This window comes from Stenella coeruleoalba, assembly GCF_951394435.1.
Source record: "Stenella coeruleoalba genome assembly, chromosome: 5".
In the NCBI taxonomy this organism is placed as follows: Eukaryota; Metazoa; Chordata; class Mammalia; order Artiodactyla; family Delphinidae; genus Stenella; species Stenella coeruleoalba.
In genome coordinates this window covers 49,563,474-49,575,846 of record NC_137150.1, presented here as the reverse complement: position 1 = coordinate 49,575,846, position 12,373 = coordinate 49,563,474, and the positions used below count along the sequence as shown (strand labels likewise).

General features: G+C 41.3%; 1 protein-coding gene across 4 annotated transcripts in view; it reads left to right on the top strand.

The window, feature by feature from the left end:
• TNIK (TRAF2 and NCK interacting kinase) overlaps positions 1–12,373 on the top strand; it is a 414,235-nt gene that overhangs the window by 394,800 nt on the left and 7,062 nt on the right. For all 4 annotated transcript variants that reach the window (XM_079921223.1, XM_079921222.1, XM_079921221.1 and 1 more), the window contains 5 exons: positions 2,287–2,421; positions 5,857–5,957; positions 8,437–8,586; positions 10,866–11,025; positions 11,267–11,406. In XM_079921223.1, coding sequence (XP_079777349.1) covers positions 2,287–2,421; positions 5,857–5,957; positions 8,437–8,586; positions 10,866–11,025; positions 11,267–11,406 — 686 coding nt within the window. The remainder of the gene's footprint in view (positions 1–2,286; positions 2,422–5,856; positions 5,958–8,436; positions 8,587–10,865; positions 11,026–11,266; positions 11,407–12,373) is intronic.

Here is a 12,373-nt window from a genome sequence, read left to right as displayed (position 1 = left end):
GCAATCTACTCTCAGATGGAGAATATAAAAATGTAGGCTTCTGGGTGAATTGGGAGATTGGGATTGACATATATACACTCATATGTATTAAATAGATAACTAATAAGAACCTGCTGTATAAAAAATAAAATTAAATTAAAAATAAATAAATAAATGTAAGCTTCTGGGAGTGAGAAATTTTGTAAGCAGAAATTTCTCTGGTCTCTTTTCTTATAAGAACTGCTTTAGTTTATAGTTCACTGACATTTTAGCAAGTGCAGCTGGCCCATTGGGTGATTGAGTCTGCAAGGAGATTGGAAGGTAGGAATCATTGCCACCCTCTGCAGCTTTCCACTTCCCAAAAAGAGCTTAAAAAAAAAAGAGAGAGAGACAAAAGTGAAAGCCTTACTACTGACAAGTTAAAAATGTAACCTGAAGGAGTCTATGTTCTTGAAAGTTTTTTCTTTCGGATGGTGTTTGAAGGAGTTTAATAAATAATACCCCTCTTTTCCCCTCCTATCCCATCCAGTATGAAACCGACAGTACCCGTGCACATTAGAACCACCTGAGGAGGTGTGAAAACTCCAGCATGCACCCCAGACTAACGGGTCAGAATCTGGGAGTGTGGCCCAGGTCTCAGAAGCTTTCATGGCTCCTGAGGTGTCTCCACTGTGCAGCCAAGTTTGAGAACCAGCCATTATTTTGCAAAGAGAAACATAGGGCTCCTCTTGGGTTGAACCTTGAATAAAGTTTAACTCTTCAACTGTACTTCTGTTTTGAGAAAAGGCCCTCATTTGATGCTACAGTTTCCTCTTTTGCCTGTCCATTGAATGCTCAGTTTCATCTCTTTTTATTCTCCCCAAATAAGGGTTCGCCAAGTAAATTCTTCCTGTATTATCATTTGAGTTTAATTCAGTGTACTCCTTTATTCTGGGTAATGCGTTCTTGATTGTAACACCCCCAAATCAAATTTAAAACCGTACATCTGCCAGTCACCTACCAAAAGTGGAAATGATATCAGAAAATCCATGTTCAGACTTCATTATGTTGTTAGTGACACATCCCATTTTTAAAAGTGTAACCATTTCCTATTATGAGGTGCATAGGTAGGGAAAGAAGAAAATGAAAACAGAAGCCAGATTTTCTTGAACTGCCCTCGGATCTGTGTTGGCACAGAGAGGAGAAAGCACCAGCCCTCCTGCCCATCCTAGCTATAGAAATCAATGCATATTCAAGGCTTTTGGTTATAAAAAGGAATAGTAACTGCACGTGGTTCCCTTAATTTAGGTTATAAATGTACTCTCCTGTCAAATCCAGTGTGCAATGCTTTAATGAATTCTTTTCTTCTGGTATATATCACAGCTGCAAAATATGGAACATTTTTTGACACCTAAGAGAAGTGAAAGGAAAATAAGTACCCAAGAAGTATAACCCACAGGCTTAAATTACTGATCACTTAGGAAAAGCCACCCCAAGGGACATCTTCTTATCTGGTACTCAAATAATCTCAATAGATTAAATTTTGCTCCTCAATTTAAAACTCCTCAACGTTTTTAAGATGTTTCCTTATCATACTAAGAATTCTTTAATCCATGATCTCCTTCCCATCATTTACCAAAGGGAACTTTTGTGTTTTTTTTCCAAGTATACATCTTTTTCTCCATTCTTCTTTTTGTTTGACACTCCTTTCAGGGATCTCAGCACTGTAAACATGTCCAAGGGTTATTTTCTGAGCCCTGATTGCCGTCATTGAACTTGTTTCTCATATCTCCTTAAGAAATTCCTTTTTCTGTTTGGTAAAATGAAACTACTACCAGCTGTCATCTTTAAAGTAATAGAGGAGGCGAGTAAGGGGGTCTCTGCATTAACATATGCTGTTGGGTAGAAGGTAGTCACACATGAGTATGCTAAAATGTCCAGTTGTCAAAACTCCTTCATGTAATTAGATCTGGAATGTTTTGGAACACTGATCAACCATTCCATTACAGAATTAGGTCTTACTGAGCAGACACTGCCCTTTGCACTGGGAGGAGAGAATAAGAGCACCTTACTCAAATAGAAAGCCAGAAGGTAAAGAAAAACTATGCAGTGGTTATTTGCCCAAAACACTTGGACCTGTTTTGATCGTAAGTTCTGGCAGAGACAATACTTTGACGATGCTGGAGACACTGGTTATTGTGCCTTCACACATACACAGACACACACACAAGTGTAAATAAAAATAAATAAAATAAAATGGAGATGGAGAAGGATTGAGAGAAAAAGCTGTCTCAGGGCCTTGAAATTAAAGTTCTATTACTTCAACAGGAAAGAAGAATAAGCTACGAGTTTACTATCTTTCATGGTTAAGAAACAGAATATTACACAATGACCCAGAAGTAGAAAAGAAACAAGGCTGGATCACTGTTGGGGACTTGGAAGGCTGTATACATTACAAAGTTGGTAAGTCTCAAGACATGGAATTGTTTGCTCAATCCAAATTATTCAGTTAAGTTTCATTTAGTTTTTTTCCATCAGATATTGATGATGCATTTGTGACCAGTTTAAGACACTGCTGGCACCTTAAATATACTTGCATTATTTCCCCAAAAAGTTAGATTGATGAAGTTCAAAGAATGCATTCAGAATAAAGTCTTAGGCTCCAGTTTGAACTCGCTCCCAAAGACCCATTAAAATAACCATGAAGAAATAAAAGTGCTGTAAACCTACAAGGACAAAGGGACCAGGAGAAGAGAAAACAGATAAGAGATGTCAACAAAATTGAACAAGAATTGTTAGATGACTAGGAACAGAACTAGCTGACCAGGAAATGCTGAATTCTAAGTCTGCTGTGAGGAAAGTCATCAAAATCAATCCAGTCACTCAACAGAACTCAGAAAGGGCCAGGACCTGAGATCCCAGGTGTATCTGAGGTGGAGGTGGAGGGTGGGATTGAAAATGGGAGGATTGTTGGAAGGTTGATGAACAGCAAATCCTCCAGAACCCAGTCAGGCCGCCACCCTCCCTGACAGCAGCAGAAGATGAAAGGTGGGCACAGCCAATCTGTTGATGGGGAATATTGAATTATAAGGACACATTGATACACACACAGACACCTCCTTCCCCTGTTTAGCACCCCAAATGTTGCCAGCCATGCTTATACTCCCAAGCAAGAGATTGAAAGATGGTCTTTGGAGAAACTAAATGGCCAGCAAGAAAAGATGTTGAGGTACTAATATTTGAAATGCCATGGAAAGAGCATGCTATCTAACCACCTTAAAAGTGAAGCCCATCAGTCGATAAGGCCACTAGAGCAGACAGTGGGAAAATCCACTAATGGGAAGGAAACTTAAACAGAAAGAAGGGACTTTAGAGGAAACAAGGATAATGAGGAGTGGAACAAATAAATTTTTAAAGAAACTATCAATATACTAACTTCAGAGAGATTAGAAATACTGTTTCCATAAAAGAAGAATAGGTGTTATTTTTTTTAAAAAGATGGAACAGGGTTGGAGAATGTCATTCAGAGACCAAGAAAAAAAATCTTGGAAATTAAAATATATTGGCAGGAATAAAAAATGCAGTAGAAGGGTCGAAAGACAAACATGAGAAATGTCCTAGAAAGTAGAATGAAAAGAAAGGAAAAAAGAGAGAATAGGTAAGAAAATAAAAGTTTCAGTCCAAGTGGTTCAAAATATAAGTTACATGAGTTTTAGGAAAAAGATTAAGAAGTGGAAGGGGAAGAAAGCATCAAAGAAAGAATACAAGAAAAGTTTCTAGAATTAAGACCTCAAAATTTCAAATTAAAAAGATTCACTGAGGAGTACCTAGTATAGTGAATGAAAAACGACTCACAAGAGGACATAGCAACATGATATTTCAGTACCCAGGAAATGAGAAGGCTCTTAAAGCTTTCAAATTATAAGTAAATAAATAAACAGTTTACATGTAATAGACACAGAATTAGGTAGCCTGGGACTTACAGCAGTACTAGAAGGTTAGAAGACAATGGAGGGGACTTCCCTGGCAGTCCAGTGGTTAAAACTCCACGCTCCCACTGCAGGTGGTGAGGGTTTGATCCCTGGTCAGGGAACTAAAATCCCACATGCCGTGCAGCGCGGCCAAGAGAAAAGAAAAAAGACAATGGAGCAAGGCTTTCAGAGTTCTAACGGAAAGATTTTTTTCACTTAGTATTTTATAACCCATCTGTATTAGCCAGGGCTCTCCAGAGAAACAGAGCAAGCAGGATGTGTATATATAGAGAGAGAGACAGAGAAGGAGAAAGAAATTAGTCCAGGCAAAGTGGGACAATGGAGGGTTCAGGAAGAGGTACCTACAAGAAAAATAAAATGTTACTAATAGATTACCTGCCATATTTGACTGTACTGACAGCACTAACAGAAAGTTTCCATGTGCTTAGAGATAGATACATAGAAAATAAGGAAGTGAAAAAAATTTGAAAGCAAGAAAGGAATTATAATAATGGTATACTGCATGCCTCATCTATGAACAATAATGATTTAAACACAGGATGTTGACTTGACCAAAGCTTGTAAATATAACTATATTGGAGGTATGGGGAGGAAGAGATGTGTACGTTTGAAAGAGAGATCTAGAGAGAGGAGATTGCTGTAAGAGACTAGACCCTTTCCATTCTCCAGAGTCAGTAGGTAATATCTACAGCTGAAAAAAGTTGTAAATAACATTATCAGCACGTCATTTAGAAATATGGAGGGCTTCCCTGGTGGCTCAGTGGTTGAGAGTCCGCCTGCCGATGCAGGGGACACGGGTTCGTGCCCCGGTCTGGGAAGATCCCACATGCCGTGGAGTGGCTGGGCCCGTGAGCCGTGGCCGCTGAGCCTGCGCATCCGGAGCCCGTGCTCCGCAACGGGAGAGGCCACAACAGTGAGAGGCCCGCGTACCGCAAAAATATATATATATATATGGAAATAAATCACTGAAGAAGTATTTGAAAGTATATTAAAGACAGAATAGTAAACAGGAGAGGCATGCTACAGAAAAAGAGCTCAGAGAACAAGAATTTGGTCAGTTACCTTGGGCTAAATTCTTTAGGACACAGAATATTCTGTTTGTTCAAACATTTTATAAATAAAAAGACTGCCATGTGTACTGTCTTAGTCTGTTCAAGCTGCTGTAACAGAATACCACAGACTGGGTGGCTCATAAACAACATGAGTTTATTTCTCACAGCTCTAGAGGCTGAGAAGAGCCAAGATCAAGTTGGTGGCAGATTCAGCATCTGGTGAGGGCCTGCTTCCTGGGTCACAGACAGTGGTCTTTTCCCTATAACCTCACATAGCAGGAAGGGAGAGGGATCTCTCTGGGGTCTCATGTTAAGGGCACTGGTCCTTTTTGAACTCCTAATAACTGGAATCCAAGTTTGAATAATAAGCGAACAGCAGCCGTTATGTCTCTACCCATTTGTTGATTTTTCTACCATCTTGCCATACCGGCTCTCAGCTGCTTCCATGTGGATGAACATAAAAGCCAGGCAAGGAAGCATGAAGGATTTTTATACAGATTCTTCTTACAATAAGTAATTCACATCTAGACCTAGTGCTTAGAGGCAGTCCTAAGCCAGTTACATCTTTAGATGAAGAAAAGAGCCTTCAGTATGAAGCAAAAGGCCCCAGGTATCCTGCAAACCAAGTACATTAAAGGAAGTTAAATCTGTATCTATGAGAACATCCCACACCAGAGCATTACCCTCAGTCAGGATGATATATATGTGTGTGTGTGTGTGTGTGTGTGTGTGTGTGTGTGTGTGTGTGTGTGTGTGTCTATATATCTATATATATATAGTGGTTTACACATTCTTTAATACAAAAACTTGAATAAATTAATGAACTATTTTAATTCATAACTTTTCTATTACAGTCAAATATGAAAGGATCAAATTCTTGGTGATTGCCTTAAAGAATGCTGTGGAGATATACGCTTGGGCTCCTAAACCATATCATAAGTTCATGGCATTTAAGGTAAGTAGGCATGTGATTACCTAACAAGGGCTTGTTTTTTTATATAGTTTAGGTTCCCATCAGTTAACAGTGGTTAACTTACGCATAACACTAGTACCAATTTTTCTGTATATAATAAACCTCTTTTAAAAGTGTAGGAGCTCCTACTTGTTATTCTAAAAGTAAAGACTAGGTATTAGTAAATACTGTTAATTAGTCAAATTAAAATTGGGTACACCCTCCTCCACTTCAGGTCTATGCATCATCATCTCTAAGTGGCATTTAGCATGGAATGGTTACCAGGCAAAGCATTCATTATATTAGGCAATGAGATTTATTATACACCCACCTAACTAGGGCACTCTCTTGATATTTCGTCTGAAAAAGGCAGACCGACAGCAAGCAGCACTGAATCTCAAGGCCGAACTGAGTCTCTAAATCTTGTAATCCTTGTAAGCCTTTTGGGGAAAAGTCGCTAAAACTCACTTGATGCTCATATATCCCCATTGCTGTTGGACTTTTCTAAAATGAATACTGAATGTAGTCACATATGGAAATGGCCTAGTTTCTCTGCATCCTTCAATTTTCATTGCTGTTTCATTTTTTATCTTGTCTAAGTCTGTACCCACTGTGGTTGGCTTGATAACTCATAAGCTTCAACAGAAGTAGGATGGGGAAATGCTGGTCCCGTTGACTCCAGATCATGAAAGCTGACCCCCAAATGCCAGAAGGACCAGTACTTACAGGCACTCTGATGTTTTCAGAGCTGCACAGTCTACCCATAGCCAGCGTGAATTTACCTTCTGTTCATTCTTGCTCTCTGCCTACGTCTCTCTCTTTCTTTATATCTCCTTGGCCCTCACTTTTTCTCCCCACCTTTATGACTATTGTCTTTCTTTGACCCTTTATGTATTTTCTGTTGCCACATATGCCACGTGAGGGCAGAAGCTGCCTTGGGAACATTACAAAGCCCTCTTCAGGGCTGAATCACCCCCGCTTATATCTTGTTCCTTTAGCAGGGCAAGGAGTTCATTTGTGATGTGCTCAGGAAGATGCGAAATGGGCCCCACTCGTTAACCCCGCTTTTATGGAGAGAAATGTTTGGAATGCATTGCGTTAGTAATAACACTTCAGGGATGACTCCTGACAGCTACAGCGGTGCTGCTGTCCCGCCAAAATCTCTCTTCACAAAAGCTTTTCAGTCAAGATCCTGTTCCTGTTCCGGTTCTGAAGTTACTGTCATCAGTGTACTAGCCAAAGTGCAGGATTGACTGCAAAATGCTTTGTTGAGCAAACCATGGCCAACCTAGAAAGAGGGACGAGCAAAGGCAAGGACTCGAAGAGGAAAGACTGGAGCCGGCAGGGGGTCGAGCCCTCCCGTGGGACAAGGAGATGAGGCTCGAACCTCCCATCTATGAGAATGATGTTAGCAAAAGAGAAGGAGGGAGGGGTCTGTTAGGTGACGGTGACATGATAGCCGAGGCACTTGTGGTTTCACAGATTCTCGCCCAGACTTCAAGGCCAATGCAGGTGGAGTGTGGATTAAATAATGGCAAAGGAAAACAGAGGAACATTGACAGTTAGCTGGGGCGTAGACTCTGGAGTCTCACACACAGAACTTTGATAAACGTGGCTGGAGCCCTTTTTTTCTTTTCCTTTTAAACCCAGCTAGCCAACGTAAGCCGTGAGTCTTGAGATGAATCATCCCCACCGTCCTCTATCGCCCAAACCCAAGTCTCAGATCTCAACGTTAAGTTTAGAGAAAGTGCCAGCCTGATGTGTACTCACTCACCCAGGAGAGTCGGAACCAGAGCATGCCTGTTAACCCTGAACAGGCTTAGCGCAGGGCTGGCCCACCTGCCCACCCAGTCTGTCTCTGAAAAGGTAGTAGCCATGCCTGGGCCTGGCTGTCCCTTGGGAAGGAGAGGGGCCAGAGAGGTGACTGGACCTTCTTCTTGGGAAAAAGGCCAGAAATAAACAGGGAAGAACAGCAGCACCCAGACACCAATTTTTTTTTTTTTTTTTTTTTTTGCGATACGCGGGCCTCTCACTGTCGTGGCCCCTCCCATCGCGGAGCACAGGCTCCGGACGCGCAGGCTCAGCGGCCATGGCTCACGGGCCCAGCCGCTCCGCGGCATGTGGAATCCCCCCCGGACCGGGGCACGAACCCGCGTCCCCTGCATCGGCAGGCAGACCCTCAACCACTGCGCCACCAGGGAAGCCCACCAAATTTTTAATATATGATGACACTATCAAAACAGACAACTGTCAACCAGCTTCGCTGCCCTGGAGCACAAGGGGTAGAAAAAGGGGAACAAATGGGTGCTAGACTCTTCCTCCCAGAGTCAGAATATGAATAGCCCTAAAATTGAAAGAAAGATTTCCTAGCTTTTCAATTTAAGAAAGTCAGACATTAACTTCCACAGGAAATGGCTAAAGGAAAAATTTATTAAGGTAACGTCTTTGAATGATGTGCGTACTCATGGGGTGATTTTTAAAGTCTTTTGCAGATCTCCAGCACAAGCCACTGCTTGTTGATCTCACAGTAGAAGAAGGTCAAAGATTAAAGGTTATTTTTGGTTCACACACTGGTTTCCATGTAATTGATGTTGATTCAGGAAACTCTTATGATATCTACATACCATCTCATGTAAGTTCCTGGAAGCAGACTGTCAAGACTCTGTTCCACAACCTGTGTGTATAGATTTGTTTTTGTACATTTTTAGTGGAGGTCATGCTAACTTTTACTAATCAATAAAGCAGATGGACTTATGGTCTTCACTAAATAGATGAGGCTTTTAAGTCATAAAACATGTACCTTTAACTGATTTTTATGGCTGCTTAAAATTGAGTAACACGTAGTAGCAATTATTTGCCATTTACTGGACATGTTGTCTCATTGGATTTTACATTAAAATACATACAGTGGTTTTGGTTCAAGGGCATAGATTCTGTTTTTTAAGCAAGACTATAGTAGATGAGCTTCTATTTTTAGTTTTTGAAGGAGATTGGTTCATTTTGTGTGGGAGAAGTCCAGTGATCCTTTTTCTGCTATCGTTCCTCTCTTCAAGTGGAGGGCAGTGTCACGTGGCGGAATCAGACACCCTGGAGCACATGCTCTGGCTCTTGCACGTATTCGCTTTGCAATAGTGGACACATTAGGCAGCCTGTCCAACCCTCAGCTTTCACATCTGTAAAATGGGGCTAAGAGGACCTATCACATAGGGTTATCGTCAGCATTAAGTGAGGTCATACATCTAAAGTAGTTGGCACAGGGCCCTGCAAATTGTACTATTAATATTACTATACTGACACATTGCCTAAAACATGACTTTTAAGGGACGTGCTGCCCATGGTTTCATGTAGTAGGATGAGCGCAGTGTAAATTTTGTTTCCTCTAACGTATGTAGTCCCAAGGCTAACATACAGTAGAAATTATTCGTCAACAAAGTCTGAGACCTAATCTGTTACTGTTTGGTATTTTGAGACTTTAAAGACTTCACTCCAAAGGAGCACAACAATTGAAAAAAGTTGTTTGGGGGCACGGCACACGTACGTCATTGGTTGTTACATTACAGCTTTCCTCGTGTGTGTATGTGCACACAGGACTCACAGCCCGTGCTCTTGGTGAGGGGGCTGGGCTGTCCCCATCATCATCCTCCATCCCCTCTTTCCTGTCCACCATGTACCTACTGGACGGCCATGACATTCTCAACCAGGGGATCGCAGCAACACCACATCTCTTTTCCCAGAACAAGTCAATCTACACTTACCTGAATAGTATGATTTTTTTTTAGTGAACGGTAATTTTGAAATTTTTTCTCAACAAGCCATTAATTTGGACTACAGTAAGTCCCCTACATAAGAACGAGTTCCGTTCCGAGAGCAAGTTCGTAAGTTTAGTTTGTTCATAAGTCCAACGAAGTTAGCCTAGGTACCCAACTAACACAATTGGCTATGTAGTAGTGTACTGTAATAAGTTTATGATACTTTTCACACAAATAATACATAAAACACAAAAAATAAAGAAAACATTTTTAATCTTACAGTACAGTACCTTGAGAAGTACAGTAGTACAGTACAACAGCTGGCACTCCTTAGCAGTACCAGCTACATCACTGCTGCTTTTACTCTTGCTTCTGGACATCCTGGGCTTGAAATAATGATACTGTACTAGTGTACTCTATACAGTACTGTAAAAGTAAAGTATACAAAAGCACAACCACTTGTAGAGGATGCACGCACGTCACAATGTACACCAGGCACGTGAATATTGGACATGCGAACACACGTTCGCACCTTGGAAAGTTCACACCTTGAAGGTTCATATGTAGGGGACTTATTTAGGCACCCAGATAAACTATCTGTATTGACTGTTCATAGCCTGTTTTGGTCCCACCTTTTGGCCCCACTTGGGCTGTTTCCATCAGATCCAACTGGATTGCATTCTCCTCATCTTTTTTGGAAGTAGATAGAAAACACGAGATTTTCAATGTCCACGGGAATGTGCTCGAATCCCAATTCTACCACCATATCCTAGTGCAGCTTTGGTCAAGTTACATAACCCCTCTGAGATGCAGTTGCTTCATCCGTAGACAGAAATATCTAGCATGGGGAGCTGTTTTAAAGGCCAGAAGTTATACATGGAAAGGGCCCACACTTGGCAAAGGGCAGGTGCTCCATAGCTGTAGTTGTTGCTTTTAGAACAGGTAAATTGCATTCTCAACCTAGTGCCTAAGTTTGTATGTACCAGGGTATTTGACAGGTCGGTGGTTAAATTAAGCAAAACAAAACGTCAGTCTCTAGAATGTAAATGGAAGAGGGAAAAGAAAAAACTCTTTTTTTTTCTTTGCAATTCTTAGAGATTAATAGCTAAGATACTGTCTTATTTTTTAAAAGAATAATGCCTGGCCTTTCTTTGTCTTCTAGATTCAGGGCAATATTACTCCTCATGCCATTGTCATCTTGCCTAAAACAGATGGAATGGAAATGCTTGTTTGCTATGAGGATGAGGGGGTGTATGTAAACACCTACGGCCGGATAACTAAGGATGTGGTGCTCCAATGGGGAGAAATGCCCACGTCTGTGGGTAGGTTAACCATTCCTTATCTCCTTCAGCAGTTACACCCCCCAAATGAAACGAAAGTCAAGAAATGTGAAACAACCATTTGATTCCACAAAAAAAAAAGTCTGTGAATAACACTTGTAAGACTTGCTTTGTCTGTTTATCTCAAGTCGTTTGTCATTTTTGTGGTTAAGATGTGAACAGATGCTGTGAGTTATTGCCCATCTAATGTTTTTAATGCAGTTTTGGAAATTCCTTTTGACAGCCTACATTCATTCCAATCAGATAATGGGCTGGGGCGAGAAAGCTATTGAGATCCGGTCAGTGGAAACAGGACATTTGGATGGAGTATTTATGCATAAGCGAGCTCAAAGGTTAAAGTTTCTATGTGAAAGAAATGATAAGGTAAATCCGTTTCAACATTTGCATTAGTGTTTGCATTTTAAGAGACCACCAGGTACCTGTGAAACCTTCATTTTCCTTTATACTGATTTGAATCACATCTGTGTTAAACAATCAATATTATCTTGAAATGGCATTATTTGGTTTGATTCATGTGAACCCTCAAAATATATTATTCACGCATCAAAAAAGACATAAGGGCTTCCCTGGTGGCGCAGTGGTTGAGAGTCCACCTGCCGATGCAGGGGACACGGGTTCGTGCCCCGGTCCGGGAAGATCCCACATGCCGCGGAGCGGCTGGGCCCGTGAGCCATGGCCGCTGAGCCTGCGTGTCCGGAGCCTGTGCTCCGCAACGGGAGAGGCCACAACAGTGAGAGGCCCGCGTACTGCAAAAAAAAAAAAAAGACATAAAAACATCTAAAAAATTTCTTGTAAACTCTTTGTAACTTGTGTGGCTTGCAGGCCTTAAGATGACTCAGCAAATAACCCAAATTCTCCTAAGCACTTAGAAGAGCCGGCCTCTCATTAGTCATCTCACAGTGGGTCAACTTTATACCCCACTTCTGGACGTTTCACAAAATCACTCTTGGGACGTAACCCATCACATTATATTCGATTTTAAATGTAAAACATTTGACGTGTAGAAATATAAACTTTTTAAAAGTGTCACCCATACCTTAAGGAATGCACAATCGCAAACTCAACTAGTGCCATGTCTTGTGTCATTCCAGCCATGTTTCTTCTGAAGTGTCATAGGGGGACTGTTTTCCAGTGAAATCGGCGGTGTTCGTCTGGCATGATCAGTCGCCCAGAAGGCGTGTTCTGCAGCAGTGCTGCTTCTGCCTTGCCCTCCCCGTAGACTAACCCAGAGTTTTTAGTAGCTAAGCTCTACTGTATTTGTGAATTCATCCTTTGGGACTATGGCCAACTTAGAAATGCTGTCCCCAAAACAGCAGACATAAACATCTAT